The 16,757-nt window shown below is 35.4% G+C and overlaps 1 protein-coding gene across 2 annotated transcripts in view; it reads right to left on the bottom strand.

The window, feature by feature from the left end:
- LOC138696799 (thymidine phosphorylase-like) overlaps positions 1-16,493 on the bottom strand; it is a 39,137-nt gene extending 22,644 nt beyond the window's left edge. For both annotated transcript variants that reach the window (XM_069822212.1, XM_069822211.1), the window contains exons 1-7: positions 16,332-16,493; positions 14,518-14,598; positions 11,633-11,824; positions 9,713-9,871; positions 7,084-7,202; positions 5,312-5,474; positions 2,351-2,578 (exon numbers count right to left, since the gene is read on the bottom strand). In XM_069822212.1, the coding sequence (XP_069678313.1) occupies positions 2,351-2,578; positions 5,312-5,474; positions 7,084-7,202; positions 9,713-9,871; positions 11,633-11,824; positions 14,518-14,598; positions 16,332-16,464 (1,075 nt within the window). In that variant the 5' untranslated portion in view covers positions 16,465-16,493. The remainder of the gene's footprint in view (positions 1-2,350; positions 2,579-5,311; positions 5,475-7,083; positions 7,203-9,712; positions 9,872-11,632; positions 11,825-14,517; positions 14,599-16,331) is intronic.
- Between the last annotated feature and the right edge of the window lie 264 nt (positions 16,494-16,757).

The following is a 16,757-nucleotide window of genomic DNA, read 5'->3' as shown; positions in this document are numbered from 1 at the left end:
TTGGAAGACCTCAAAATCTTTGCTTCAGTGGCTGGTCATGAAAATATCTTTGAAAAATATTGGAGTGCAAGAGGTCAAATGACTTTATTGTCAAACGCCTGGCATTAGAAAACAACAACAACATTCCTCACTAAAGCACTAATAATGGTTTAATCTGTAAATGTACGAGGCGCATCCAGAAAATAAGTTTTCCTGAGGCCGTTTAGAGAATGAAGTCACAATTTCATGGAAATATGTATTGGAAAAGACAACAACTGCTGAGCTATTTTTCAACATATTCCTCACTGGAATTGACACATTCGTCATACCATGGGATAAACTTTAGTATCCCTGTGTCATAGAAGTCTGCCAGCTGAGATCAGAACCAGTAAATTATTATTATTATTATTATTATTATTATTATTATTATTATTATTATTATTATTATTTACTAATGGCAGACACTGGACTATTCATCGTTCATCCATATGAAGCTACTTGTGTAGACAAATTTACTGATACAGTCATTTCCCAGGGTAAGCCAGAGGAGATTAGTCTACAATGTCTACATTACACTCGCAAAGAGATGAGATGATGGAGATTAATTGGGATGCCACAAAGGAACCGGAACTCCTGGAGAAAATCGCTGTGTTATCTGGACCATGGGCTTGCCCAACACAAATCATAAATCGGGGGTACATCAGAGACTGAACAAGGGTGCATAGGATCATGAGTCCAGGACTCTAGCCACTGGACTACCATAGCGGCTCTTTTGAGATTATTAATAGTCCCAGTAAGCAGTAGATATTTTATTAAGATACTTTCAACTGTAGAGATTTTACATCTTTACTTTTAACACTGTATCACTTCGGAATATGTATGATAAGACTTTCTTGTGTTAAATTCTAACGTACCTTGTTTACATGTTTCGACCTATTTATGGGTCATCTTCAGAACTGGTCGTTGTTGGTCTTGGCCCCTCTTGTTTTATTTCCTATGAGGGTGTGTTCGTGTGGTATAATGTAGAGTCAAAGAGTGTGTGTGTTCTGAAATTGAGTTGTGTGTTGAGAATTTCGTTGGGGTGTGTTTTCGTGTGTCTGTATACTTCATATTGTTCTAGTATGTTTAATTTCTGGCTTTTTGGTTGGATGTGTAGTATTTCCATGTCTGTGTTGATGTTTCTGTAGGTGTGGTTAGCATTTGTGATGTATTCTGCATATGTGGAGGTGTTTTGTAATTTTGTTATGGCTGTGATGTGTTCTTTGTAACGTGTTTGGAATGATCTTTGTAACGTGTCTGTCCTATGTAGTTGTTGCAGGTGTTACATTTGAGTTTGTATACGCCTGTGTGGTTGTATTTGTTTGTTTGTGTTGTTTGTGTGTTGAGATGCCAGAAACTAAACACACTAGAACAAAATGTAATATACAGACACACGAAAACACACCCCAACGAAATTCTCAACACAAAACTCAATTTCAGAACACACACACACTCTTTGACTCTACATTATACTATACGAACACACCCTCACAGGAAACAAAACAAGAGGCGCCAAGACCAACAACGACCAGTTCTGAGGATGACCCATAAATAGGTCGAAACATGTAAACAAGGTACGTTAGAATTTAACACAAGAAAGTCTTATCATACATATTCTGTAGAGATTTAATGTCGAAATTGAACTTGATGATAAATTGCAGACAAATTTTGTATCAGGTACAATGTTCTTTTAAGGGGAGGCAGAGGTGAAATTTTCGAACAAAACTGAAGAAAAAATGAAAATTTGGTTTTTTCCATTTTTATTATCTTCATTTTCATATTCCGATGTTAGTTTTTGATTTTGTGCCCTTTAAAAGTATGAAATTAAAACCAAGATAACTGTATTACTATATTATTCCCATAATAAACTAATACTTATCATTATTTATATACCTTCTCTGAACATATAAATAAAAAGAAATATTGAAAATTTCTTACAATATGGTGCATGGAGCATTTCATATCAAACGATATAAAGTTTTATAAAATTATCAATATTTACAGAACTATTGAACTTAGAAAGTTGAAACTTGGTATGTCCATTACTAATAACATACTTAGTATCCATGATCAATTTCAAACAAATCGGATAAATTTTGTGGATTTTGAAATATTCACCTCTGCCTCCCCTTAAATACAAGGAATCAATGATACAGGATCCACAGTTTTACCCCCTTCTAGAAGAAGCCTTGCTAAAATTTTTATCGCCTTTTTGAACCTGCGAACCTTGGATCCAACAGCCAACATGTTAACTGTTAGATTACCAATGACGACTTGGAGTGATTACAAGTTACATTAAAATATATAGCCTACCGGGTAACATATTTCTTACCAGAAATTGGTGCTTTGATGACAGTTATCTGCCCTGGGGCAACTGCAGGAAGCACAGTCCACATATTTCCTTGACATAGTTCAGTTGCTACTTTCTTCACAACGCCTTGACATGTCAGCATTGATTGGAATTTCTTTAAAGCTTCTCCAGATTTTATAGCATTTAGTATGACATTCTTTCCTTCGTCAAGTGTCTTAACACGCCCTTTCATTTGTAAAACCACTCCCCCTGAAATTCAAATAACATACAAATCTGATTTGTTTTAAAGAAGAACAGAAACTTATCTTCACTTTGATATATGAATGGAAATAAATGTACTACGGTACCGTGTTAATAGAAGATACAAGTAATAGTGTGTGTTTTTTGTGTTTTTAATACTTTTGTTATTATTATTGCTGTTAATGTGTAAATTAAAAATTGAAGATCTTCCCGGAATAAGGATGTAACCAACAAATCTATAATAATTCACGTTTCAAGAGAATGGAAAATAATTTCAGGGTCATATTTCAATAGGCCTATATTTATTTAACAGAACCATTTGACTAATCAAGGATACAACGATTTATTGCTATAAATAAATGCTTCTTTTACTGGAAGCAAGTAAAGAGATAGGTTTGGAAGTAAATCCCGAAAAGACAAAGTATATGGTTATGTCTCGTGACCAGAATATTGTACGAAATGGAAATATAAAAATTGGAAATTTATCTTTTGAAGAGGTGGAGAAGTTAAAATATCTTGGAGCAACAGTAACAAATATAAATGATAATCGGGAGGAAATTAAACACAGAATAAATATGGGAAATGCCTGTTATTATTCGGTTGAGAAGCTTTTATCATCCAGTCTGCTGTCAAAAAATCTGAAAGTTAGAATTTATAAAAGAGTTATATTACCGATTGTTCTTTATGGTTGTGAAACTTGGACTCACACTTTGAGAGAGGAACATAGGTTAAGGGTGCTTAGGAAAATATTTGGGGCTAAGAGGGATGAAGTTACAGGAGAATGGAGAAAGTTACACAACACAGAACTGCACGCATTGTATTCTTCACCTGACATAATTAGGAACATTAAATCCAGCGGTTTGAGGTGGGCAGGGCATGTAGCACGTATGGGCGAATCCAGAAATGCATATAGAGTGTTAGTTGGGAGGCCGGAGGGAAAAAGACCTTTAGGGAGGCCGAGACGTAGATGGGAAGATAATATTAAAATGGATTTGAGGGAGGTGGGATATGATGATAGAGACTGGATTAATCTTGCTCATGATAGGGACCAATGGCGGGCTTATGTGAGGGCGGCAATGAACCTCCGGGTTCTTTAAAAGCCAGTAAGTAAGTAAGCATAAATAAATGCGTCAAAATTACTTTTTCCACCTAAGTTACGTATTTCAATAATTTGATGTTACATCCTTTTTCCGGGAAGATCGTCAAATGTAGGCAACCTGTATTGGTACTTTATCAGAGATTATTCGAAAGTGAAGTTTACTTAGGAATAAAAGCATAAGTTAATTCATAAAAGAAAGGACTTGTTTTTATAAAAGTAATTTACATAAAATTCCTATACCATCGCCATTTTTTAATCATTAACTGTTTTTGAAGATGAAAACAGATTATTTGTAGGGTTCATAGCTCAAAACTAATAGAATTTTTTAATGTAATGACATAGTGCTCCAAAATTATAACCTTACCAATAAGAGGTACTTACACTGTCCCCAGCTGTACTATTAGCTATCATCATGCTGTCCGTAAGATAGTAAATAACAATCATCTATCTTTTTTTTTAATTGGTTTATTTTACGATGCTTTATCAGTTGCTATGTTTAACTAACGTCTGAATGAGATGAAGGTGATAATGCCGGCAAAATGAGTCCAGAGTCCAGCACCGAAAGTTACCCAGCAATTGCTCTTAATGGGTTGAGGGAAAACCCAGGTAACTTGTTTCCAACCAGGATTCGAACCTGGGCCCGTTCGTTTCACAGTTAAGCATGCTAACTGTCAATCATCTAGCCTTACCAACAATATTTATCAATCAATCTTCTTAATGTATCCAGCTGTTTGCTAACAACATAAAGTCCACTGTAGTCTATTCAGTTGTTGTTTTTCACGAGAAATGAGGGGTATTTTGATCGGTGTTCATTACAGATGCCTGTTGCTAGTAGCCAGAGTTGGGGTGTAGTTAATATATATTGCAGGGCTGTGTCTTCTGCAACTGGTACCGGTAGGTACTGATGATTTTAATTTACCGGTACTTCTTTTGTGGTTTAGGGATGGACAGTATACAAGAATGTGTTCCAGATCTTCGTCAGGATTATCAGAAATACGAAATCGGTGTAGGTACAATTGAGTGACAATGTGACCTGTTCTGGCTCTTGTTAAAAACGTTTGAACATGTCTGGGCAAGTTTTTGTACAACTGCTCTGAAGATGACCACAACACAGCGGTCGAAACGTCAGCCACCAACACCAAGACAACGCAGTAGAAGTCCCGAAGCTTATCCACAGACCAAGTTTTTGTACAATTTTTATGAGATTAAAAACAAAAATATATAATATTAGGCCTAACTTTATTTTGAAATGTTCTATAAGGAGTTTTGTAAGGTTTAGGATATATCAGGTCAAAAAGTGTCACTTCTTCTTGTGCTTTTGTATTCTACGGTTCCAGTTTCAATTTTCTTACAAGATCATGCAGTGTAGGATGACTAAGAAATCTGGCAACTGGGAAATTCTCTACAAACCTCCTTTGCACTTGTCAGGCAGAGTTAATGAGTACAGAAGAAATGGTAGTACCAATTACCTGATTCAGCAGGGAACTTAACTCCTTTCCATAGAAATTGGATTAATCCAATTGTCTTGTTAGAGTACTCAGTGTGAAGCAAGTAAGAGAAAGTCATAACACAACTGAGGGAGGAAGTGGTGCTTAACAGCACCACTGTGCTGTATTTACACAGTATACTGGTATTCATCTTACCAAGAGTTGTGACGAGTTCACGTATATCATCTGGTCCACCTCCCCTCAAGCATTCTATTGCTTCAGCCACTTCCAGAGCATTTCCCACATTATGACCAATTGGACTGTCCATTGTTGAGAGAACTGCTCTTGTTTGAACACCCAAACTTGCCGATACTTTTATCTGGAAACAATTCACACTTTCTGTAAGTGACTTGCTTTGGAAGGCTTTGTATCAGATACAGTAAAGATACTTCACTAAATGATATGAAAACTGGCATTTGAATTTAGTACAAAAGGTACTTTCTTTAGCATAAATATGTCAGCAGTCGAATACCAATATTATTCATTGTCAGTGCAGACAACTCGATATAAATACCAATTCAGATGTCAGCATACAATAAGTGCTAGGAGATAAAACTTAAATTCTAATGATTTTATTATAGTCGACTACAATGTGAAATTGGTGCATTCATTCTGATGTCATGATTTACCGACATACAGTATCTATTATAATAATTTAAATGAACAACATTGTTATAGCCTAGATAGGCCTATAATTAGCTTCATCAGGAATGAAGATACTATCGAAAAGAATTTTTTCTCGTTCAAGACTTAATAAAAAAGTATTACAAAAAAAAATTAGCTGTGCGTGTTTATGAAAAGCAGAATATGATACAAATAATGAAAAAACTTAAAAACATACATACACATTAAAATTGAAAAAAAAAAATATCGAAAACAGCTAGAGATAATAAAAAAGGCATATAAATTATGCATTTATAGAAAACGGCGACCATAAACAATCTCTCTAACATAATCCATGTTGAGTCTTTCTAACACAAAGGAAAAATGACAACCTGTCATTGAAATCGAAACACTGTTTACAAAAATTGATATAGAACATGGTTGTTTTTGTTATTTCAATCAATATCACAATTCAACATTGACAATGAGGAGTACAAGCCATTTAATTTTTACATTTTAACTCTTAAGCAGTCGTGCCTAACTTTGTAACTACGGAGTGGTGCTGACACCCCAAATATGATGGATTCTTATTGGCTACTTTTTAGTGAACAATTAAAATATCGCTATTTTTTTTATTAAACTAACTTAGGCTTATATGAAATACTTTAATACTTGTCACAGGTTATAATTAATGTACAGTAATGGTAATATTTCAATATTGGTACAGTACACATGTAATATTCGAACATCTATTCACTCCTAATCATAATTTACTTTTTAACTTCCTTCCCAAACCACTGCCATGATTTTTTGTGTAGGCTATACAGTCACTACGTAACATCCATTATTATTTGTTACATAAGTATGGTCAGTTTAGTCACTGTCACTATTTACAAAAGGAGCATTGTTGTAACACTTCATCACCCCACACCACTTAAACCGTTATTATCTCGAGTATGCGATTCCAATTTCAAACATGTTTACAGTTAATGTTGTCTTACCAATTCTAAGAAAGATACTGAAAGTTTCATAAGTACAGGCTCACTCAATATGTTAACAACTCCGTATATGTAACTGGGATGTTGACAACACCTCGCACAACTGCTTAAGGCTTAAGTTAGAATCACCAAGGAATGATAATTTTGTCATAATATGTTGGTCGTGTTGTTTCAAGAGTAGGCCTAATCAGCTGATTATTAATTTGTTCCATTAATGCAAGAGTAAAGCATTTTGAACATAAGATTTTATAAAAGTACCGTAATTACTGTGCCTACAGCTTAGTAGTTTCAGTCATCTGGTATATTAAATGTAATTTATTAACTTACAAGTTTTGAAGCCAAATCACGAGCAGTAACTTCTGATTTCATAAATCCTGCAGATCCGACTTTGACATCCATTATGAGAGTCTTCGTTCCTTCTGCAACTTTCTTACTAACTATAGAGGCTGAAATTACAATGATAAGTTTTACTACCATAGTTCAATAAATGCGTGAAGTGGTGAATACGTGCATAGGTCCAGAGAATGACATACAACTGTCCTCTGTATAAGTAGTTGGAAAATTAGAACTACCGGTACTCTCCTAACCCTTTAAAATTTTCCACACTGAGTCGAAGAGATGTTGTTCTGCAGTCATTTTTCTTGTATGACAGGAGAGTTCTTCTGCTGATTGCCTCCCAGTTGACAACCAGGATTTCACATATGACAGTGGGTCGAATTCAAAAAGAGGAGGTCCAGTTAATTTTTTTTAGTTGGTTATTTAACGACGCTTTATCAACTACGAGGTTATTTAGCATCGATGAGATTGGTGATAGCGAGATATTTGGCGAGATGAGGCCGAGGATTCACCACAGATTACCTTGCATTCACCTTACGGTTGGGGAAAACCTCGGAAAAAACCCAACCAGGTAATCAGCCCAAGCAAGGATCGAACCCGTGCCCGAGTGCAACTTCAGGCTGGCAGGCAAGCGGCTTATTGATGAACATCAAATCGGCTATATGTTCCATCAAAAGAGCATTTCTTATTGGGGTTTCAATCTCATTTATGGAGCTAAATGATCGTTCAGCTAGTGATTTGGCAATAGTGTCTGAAACGCAAAGAAGTGGCAATAGATCATCTGACTTTCTTTCATAATTTCTATATTCTTTATACTCTCTCAAAACTCTAATAATTTTCCTGTTACCGGACATTCTAAATTTATTACAGAGGTCTACTATATTTCCTTCCCCATACATTACATCTAGCTCCTCAGGCCATTTGGATGGATTTAACACAGTTAAGTGACAGAGAAGATCATTATAGTTACTACTATTTTGAAAATCTTCATTCATTTCTCTGTGAGATAACAGAGTAGTTAATAATCTTGATTCCAAATTGGCAGCAAGACTCTTGTACAACTGTCCTTCATTGATGCTTTGTATTTTATTGCATCTTGACAGAGGCACAGATATGAATTTACCAAATTTAGTCAAACTATTAGATATCTTGGCATAATAGCCTGGATTTTTCTGCAATGATGAAATACCCCAATAGTACTTTTTATCAGTTTATCTATTGTTGATATTTCCGTAAACCAGAATATTTAGCTCTTTCTTTTTGTTGTTGTTTAGTCAACTGTCCGAAGACAGGTCTTAACCTCACAAGTGATACTAAGAAGGCAACTAAGCCAGGAGATAATGGGGTAGGGTGGCCAGTTCCTTTCCCGTCTCCATTGTATACATCGCCGACTAGCTACATATTACACTAGTCAGACTTCAGATATATACAAACAATTGCTCTTCCTCTGACACATACCGTCAAGTGAGATATACTGCCTGATAATAGAGGTACGTATCAGCCAGAATCTCAACCAGAAGATTCTTTCTTTTTGATCTCTTGTAATATCATTCCGATCTGAGCCTTTTTAAAATGGGAATATAAACTCTTAAAGTTTTTCCACACAGCCTGCAGAGTTCTTTCAGTTGATGAAACTCACCGAATTGTCAAAATTTTATCAATATGCAAAATTCGTTGCCCCCAGACATTTGGCATAGGTGTTTAGTTCCTTTGGTTCTTAGGATATCGATTGTACAGTACCTATCGATCATATAGTTTTTCTAAAATATATCTGAAAGTAATTTATTCCTTCGGAATATGTATGATAAGACTTTCCTGTGTTAAACTCCAACGTACCTCATTTACATGTTTCGACCCATTTATGGGTCATCCGCAGTTCTGAGAATGACCCATAAATAGGTCGAAACATGTAAACGAGGTACGTTGGAGTTTAACACAAGAAAGTCTTATCATACATATTCCGAAGTGATACAGTGTTAAAAGTTGTGTAATCAAGATGTATAATTTATTCCATTGACTTCCCTGATGGAATCATTAACAGCTAGCTCTAGCCTATAGCTACTACAATGCCAAATTATAATAGAGGGAAATGATGTTTTAAGTTCCACTTCTAACCACTCCTTCTGTCTATCATTGCCTCAACAACAGCATTGGTCTTGTAAGAGTCGGTGCGTACCACCATAGAACTTCCAGTACTTTCTTCGGACAATTCTACTATAACAATCAGTTGGTGAGTACTGGCCCAACTAAAGCCCTGATAAGTATTAACAGCATACTAGGCTCTTTTTTCTTTCTCATAGTAATAAATTATTTGTCCTTGAGTCTGTCACAAGATCTAATCATGTATGCTGATGATACCACCTTAATAACATAACACAGCTACACAATAGTTTCAATCTCCAGGTAGTAAGTCTGTGCATGTATGGGACCCATTACACTCTCATAGATTGTAACAAATTGAAATTGAAATTGTAAAAAATTGCAAAAATTGTAATTGTAATCTTGTAAAATTTTGATTTGTTTCACATCTTAAAGCTTCATTGCTAATGTAAGATCTATGAAATACAATAAATGAAATGAAATGAAATGAAAGAAAGATAGAACATGGATTTAAACTAACCTACAATGAGAGGTATACTGTCCACAGTCGCAGTGATGTCTCTTCGTTTGTACAATTCCCTGTCACCAGGTGACAATGTCGATGTTGTTCCGGCAATGAAACAGCCTACTGTTTCCAGAGCTGCTTTCATTTCGCTATTCGTTAACTCCACACGGAATCCTACAACAGTAAAACCATTATAATAACAGCAGTAAGAAATACCGTATTAAAAACATTTCTTGTTTCTATGATTATTACTAATACCTACACATTTTACAGCATTTGATACTTCGAGTTTCCTGTCAGCTGTTTTCACAGCTATTGAATATATCAATCGTTTGTATTACAAGGGTACCAGATTTTCTACCTAAAACCTGGGGACACTGTTGAGCTCTACAGTAGTATCACTGTATTGCTATTATCGATGTTGTTTCTGCTTCTGTTGTTGTTTTTGCTATTATAATAATGTTATTACTAAGTTAAATTAAATTACTACAACATTGAAAAGCATACAATCGCACAAGATTTTCTGGTTAGTGAATATCATATTTTTTAATACGTCTTGTTTGGAAGCAGGGGCGTACGCAAGAGAGGGGATTATCTGGTTCGAACCCTCTCCCCTTGAACTTTTTTAAAAAAAGACGAGCTTATTTAGATTTGAGTAGTTTTTCTTATCCATAATCGTTTTCCCTTCTCTAATTTTTCACTGTCAGAGTAACAAAATCTATATCGACATAAGATATAGTCCTCCTACTCCTCCTTCAATATAATCCCTGAGCTTGGTACTGCGGTACGTTCGAATTATAACAATGCTATCTTTATTACAGAGAGACCTATCACCTAGTACCGACCTTGTAATAAAATGAAGCTGACACAATATGAAATTTAACTTGTTGTAAAACATATTTAAAAGGTTATTTTGACAGTTCTAGTTCTACAGTACAGATGTTAAATATTGTGCATTGTCGATTTTAAACTATCCCTTATGGTAATTGAAGTTCCGACTTTATTGTGAAACGTTCGTGAAACGTGGGTTATTCCTGTATCTAGACTGTGAATCTGATGGCTTCATTTTCCAATAAGACAATGCCCCACCCCACTTTCATAGGGATCTGCGGACTTAACACCGTGCGATTTGTGTGTGGATATTTGAAAGACATCGTCTATGTGCCACCTTTACATGCAATTCTCCAAGAACTGAAGAGGAGAATTGTAGCAGCTATTGGAGAAATAACAGGTGATACATTGGATCTAATGTGAGATGAATTTATCCATCGCCTGGATATGTGTAGTGTGACCGAAAATAGATGCACGGAAGAATTGTGAGATGAGTTTCTCTATAACTAGTACAGACTGCATACCCATATGCATGTCTGGAATGGGTAGGCTCTATATCCTTTTTGAATATTTCTCCTTAAAGCTGTGGTTTGTTTACGGCGATCATCACTGGGCGCACATCACTGACAATTGTCGCCTGGAGTTGCTAGCAGTTAAAATAAATGCTCATGGTTTCTTTATAGCGATGATCGCCAACGTAGATCGCTGGACGCGACGCAGATCACTGGATGTTGCTTCTGAAGCAAATTCAGGACGCACATCGCTGCATACATGTTCAGTAATCGATATTTAGAGAAGGCCATGTAGAAATATTGAATAGAGTTATGGCAGCAAAACAAATGAGAATTGACAGCGATGTAAGCTGATAAAGAAACCACTTCCTGACGATCATTGCCAGCGTTTATAATCGCCGGCGATGTGCGTCCGGCGACGATCGCCGTAAACAAACCGTAGCTTAATTCACAAATAAATTTTAAATCCTGAAAATTTTAACAAACTTGGCTAATCAAGTTCGTGTCGGGAGAAGATAGGCCTGAACCAACAATGTTCTTTTCTTACATCCTCAATATACTGTAGTCCCACAGTTCTGCTTACATAACTTACCTGGAATACTTTCCAGTTTATCCAGCGTTCCACCTGTGTGTTCAAGGCCTCTGCCTGACATCATGGGCACTTTGAAGCCACATGCTGCCAAAGCTGGAGCTAAGATTAAAGATATCTTGTCTCCACAGCCACCTGTACTGTGCTTGTCCACCAGTAAGTTTTCCCACTTGGTATTCCATTCCAGTTTTTCACCTAATAATCCACAAAAATAACCATACTGCCATTTATTTTTATCACATAATATCAATAATTATTACTCAACAGTTCTTCGCTAATCCTAACATAAAAGGAGTTAGAGTCACTTGCTCAAGCGATCACATTTTTTATGGTGATGAAAATATTAAACTAAGTACTGTATTAAGTAGAATATTTGAGTTATTATTTTTCGTAACTACATTCTATATCTGTTAGCAATTATCAGCACATTAATTATTATGATATATTCAGATTCGCTGTATTGTTTATTTACTGGTATAATGTAGTAGATCAGTCATTTCCAACTGCAAACTTGTGACGTCGGAACGCATTTCTCCTCTCGGAGCAGAGCTAGTAGAGTGCGTGAGGGTAATGTTGTATCTCCGCTATTATCTCCATCCCTTCCACTACCACTCCTTCTACTTTGCTCTTTTACCTATACTTCTCCTCTCAAGGAGCTCGAGAGCAGAGAAGTGTGACGTCACAGAGTCGGCAGTTGGAAATACCTGAAGTACATAGTCTTCCTTAACGTAAATAATATTCGCAAAATTTTGAGAAAACAAAAATGTCGCTATTTTTATATCCAGATATATGGTGACCCTATAAATAAAATCATTGTTTCAAGTTTACTTTATTAGTTTTAATATCTTCGAATTAGAGACAATCTCGTTGATTTCATAAATGCGTTGTCCCTTAAATACAGGCAATCCTTCGTGCTGTCCTGTTTGAATGGTTTTCGATACGTTTTCGAGCCGAAGCTGGAGTCAATGGATTTTATATTATCATTCATTCATTCATAGTTTTCTGCCCAAGGGAAGATCTTTCATTGCTGACCCAGCATTCTCCAATCCAATCTATTTTCTGCCTTCCTCTTAGTCACCGCATATGATCCATATATCTTAATGTCATTTGATTTCTTCTTCTGTCCGAAATTCTTCTCCAGTTCACCATTCCTTCCAGTGCATCCTTCAGTAGGCAGTTCCTTCTCAGTCAGTGACCCAACCAATTCCTTTTTCTCTTCGTGATCAGTTTCAGCATCATTCTTTCTTCACCCACTCTTTCCAACACAGCTTCATTTCTTATTCTGTCTGTCTATTTCACACGCTTCACTTTTCTCCATATCCAAATTCCAAATACTTCTAGTCGCTTCTCTTCACTTTGTCGTAATGCCCATGTTTCTCCCCCATACAATGCCACACTCCACACAAAACACTTCACTAGTCTCTTCCTTAGATCTTTTTTCAGATGTCGCAGAAGATGCTTCTTTTATATAATTATATTATATTGTTTGTAATCCAAAGTTTAAGAGATTCTCTTTGCTTATTATTATCGTACTATCGTTAAGTTAGTTAATGGATTACATATTATATAAAATATAAGAGAATTCTGGACACGACATTTATTGCACTTCTCTTGGCTTAATTTTTTCTTTTCTTCCGTAGCCGACCAGCCGACTGCTGGGCGCTGGCCTTACGCCTACATGCCTCGGCAGAGGTGAAGATAACCTAAACAGTATTCGGGTAACTTGTAATCAGCACGATGATCTCCTAGCCGTTATAGCTAGTTTTCGAAACAGGATTTCGCTACTCACTGCACCCACTGTAGCTGGATAGGAACCGGTCCTTTGTATTGTATTGTATTTATTAACATTCCATGGTATTCATACATTGCTTACAGCTAGAATATGGAACAAGTCAAAAAACTTAATACTATTATAAAATCTTAATTCATAGTCACAGTCTAGATGAAATATATACAGATGAGATTTACAATATAGTCTACTAGTACAACACAAAGTTTTAGTATCATTTTCATGAAGTGTTATTGAATGTCATGAATTCACCTACAGAATAGAAGGCGTGAGAAATTAGGCACTTCTTCAATTTGGCTCTAAATAATTTTATGTTTTGAGTTTCATTTTTTATATCGATAGGGAGGCTGTTAAAAATTTTTACTGCCATATAACGCACTCCTTTTTGATAGCACGATAGACTTGCCGATGGAGTATGAAAGTAATTTTTTTTACGTGTATTTATGCTATGAACTGTTGAATTAGTTACAAAGTTTTCACGATTACATACGAGGAAGATTATTAATGAGAAGATATACTGACACGCCATGGGCATTATTTGTAGTTTTTTGAAAATAGTCCTACACGATTCCCTAGATTTGGCACCTACTATTATTCTAATTACTCTTTTTTTTTGTAATAGAAATATATTGTTACTATCTGTGGAATTTTCCCAGAATATTATTCCAAAACTCATTACCGAGTGGAAGTATGCAAAGTACTGTATATTGTTTTTAAGGTATTGATATTTACTATCTTTTGCATAGATCTAATAGCAAAACAAGCTGAATTTAGTTTGGGGGTAATTTCTTTAAAATAAACAATGCCCGAAGTTTAATCAGCACTCATTCCGTAACACAAGTCCAGGCAAGATGCGTTAGATCACGACGCTACGGCGAGGAATAATTCATCATCAAATGACAGTGTAAGAGATGTGTCTTAGACTCAATGACTAACATTGAAAGTGTTAATTATTTTATATCATAATACCTACTGTATTATTCCGGAAAGAATTATTTGGTATTCGCACTTAATAAAAACAAAAACGACTGTACTAAATTACCGATGTAACTTTAATTAAATATGTATTAATAATTGTGTATTACTTTCTTATAATCACCTGAATTAACCATAGACTTAGTAAGGTTTATCGTCTCCTTCTCTGAAAGCCCGTTCAGATATATTGCCATCAGCATAGCCCCTGTAACAAATAGGACAATTGAAAAGTATACTTATATGTATAGTTTCTCAATAAGTAAGAGACTGAATTCCAAAATAACGAATGTGTGTACACATAACTATTTATTTTACTTCATCCAAGTGCAGAGCATCAAAAAATGATAGCTGACGTTGATTCATAAATGATGGAATTTTCCTCTGTAATAAGTTGCAACATCACTAAAGCTAATTACTGGTACAAACTTTAGAAGAGAACTCAAACCTATTATCTGTGCATTTCGAGCTGGCGCACAGTGTGCAATAACGCAAATCTAGCTGGACAAAATCAGTAACTTCTTTGCATTCTAACGAATTGTTACGAAACTTTGTACAGACCTTATAGGTATCACATATCTTTTGTCTACAAGCTCTGATTACGTTTGTGTAAGAGGAACTACTCCTTTATAGGGGTGGTTTTAGATAAAAATAATAACTTCTCTCCTATCTAACAGATTTTTATGCTCGACCATGCCGAAATGTAGTAATTATACATCTGGTAGCAGCCCTTTAATGGACCTCATTAAAGTACACCTATTCATTAAAATTTAGGTGTTCCACCAGTCAGAAAACATCATTGTAGCAATATGAAAGCGCAAGTATCGATTATTCTCTGATATGCAATCGAAAGACAACTAGCGAAACATCACGGAGGCTGGAAATCCAATTCTGTCGCAGAAGGTTATGTTCTGTTACTATAATAATTAGCGTTAATTGTAAATAATATTCAAATAAATTCAATTTGTTGTCTCGTTTTCCAATGTCTAAATCAATTTCAACGTTATATCAAGATTACCGTTCATTTTACTCTCTAGATTATATCAAGGTCAATGCCATTTCTTTCTCGGAAAAAATCAATATTTTCGCGTCTGCGCACATCTCACAATTTACGAGATATTGCACAAGGTCAGTTCCGCTCCCCAGTCAGATAAGAATAACATAAATACTTATGAATAATTTCAAGTTAGAAATATGGTCAAGCATAAAAAGTCGTATGAAACTTGCCTATAATGGTATGAAAATTATGAAACGAGCTTGCGCTCGTTTCATAAACATACTTGCGTCTTAATTACTACCATTATAGGCTCGTTGCATAATGTACTATTATGAAACAAGCAATGAACTGCATTTGCCACGTGTGCCTACCCAAATCCTGGACCATTCTCTCAACTAAAGTCAGCTGGGACAACCGGGATTATCAGTGTTTCAGTTCACAGTTTTCAGTTCAGTGACTCGTGCGTGGCTTGTACTTTTGTACGTTTCTACGTGACCTTGATCCGCCAGTTCGAAATACACAGATAATAGTCCTGTTTACCTGAGGCTAATGCAATGTAATAATTCTGTGTTGTATTTCATAGTAGAATGTAATCGCTAACAGGATTTGTTTCAAAGAAAATAGTATACGGTACATACATTTCTCATTTCAAAATAATAGTATTGTTTTCCCCATACGGCAAGCGACTTTTAGTCACACACTATTTATTTTGCACCATTCGCGGATATATCGACTCGTAGATACTGACCAAGGAAAAAAAATGCGACCAATAGTAGATTAGCAGACATCGTTGAACACAGACAGCTGGCATACACAGAAGCATTCTTCCTGTACCAAGGATACTGGAAACGTATAGGCCTACCTACGTACATGAAAGTCTCGGAATAGGATTTACAGCACTGCAATACTTTCTTTGTACATGAAATAAAAAATAATGTATTTACCAATTTGACAATCCTCAGCCACTCCATTCACTACGTAATTTATGAACAATTCTATTTCTTCTTCTGTAAGCTCGTGACCGTCTCTCTTCTTCCTAAGCAAATCAGGACACGTTATTGGTGCTGTATTGCTCATTTTCTGCCTTAATTCAGTAAATAGAATAGAACCTGTAAAACAAAAATATTAAATCTATTTACAGTAATTGACTTTCTTCGAAAATGCAAATTACAAGAGTAGATTTCATTAAATACATAGGTCTAATAACGGGAAATTTTAGTCACACGCCTAATAATAATAATAATAATAATAATAATAATAATAATGCAATACACATTATTATTATTATTATTATTATTATTATTATTATTATTATTATTATTATTACTAGCCGTACCCGTGCGCTCCGCTGCACCCGTTAGAAATAAAAA

The sequence above is a fragment of the Periplaneta americana genome, chromosome 3 (assembly GCF_040183065.1).
Source record: "Periplaneta americana isolate PAMFEO1 chromosome 3, P.americana_PAMFEO1_priV1, whole genome shotgun sequence".
Taxonomy (NCBI): domain Eukaryota; kingdom Metazoa; phylum Arthropoda; class Insecta; order Blattodea; family Blattidae; genus Periplaneta; species Periplaneta americana.
The sequence above is the reverse complement of the archived record's forward strand: the minus strand, read 5'-3'. Positions and strand labels throughout refer to the sequence as shown.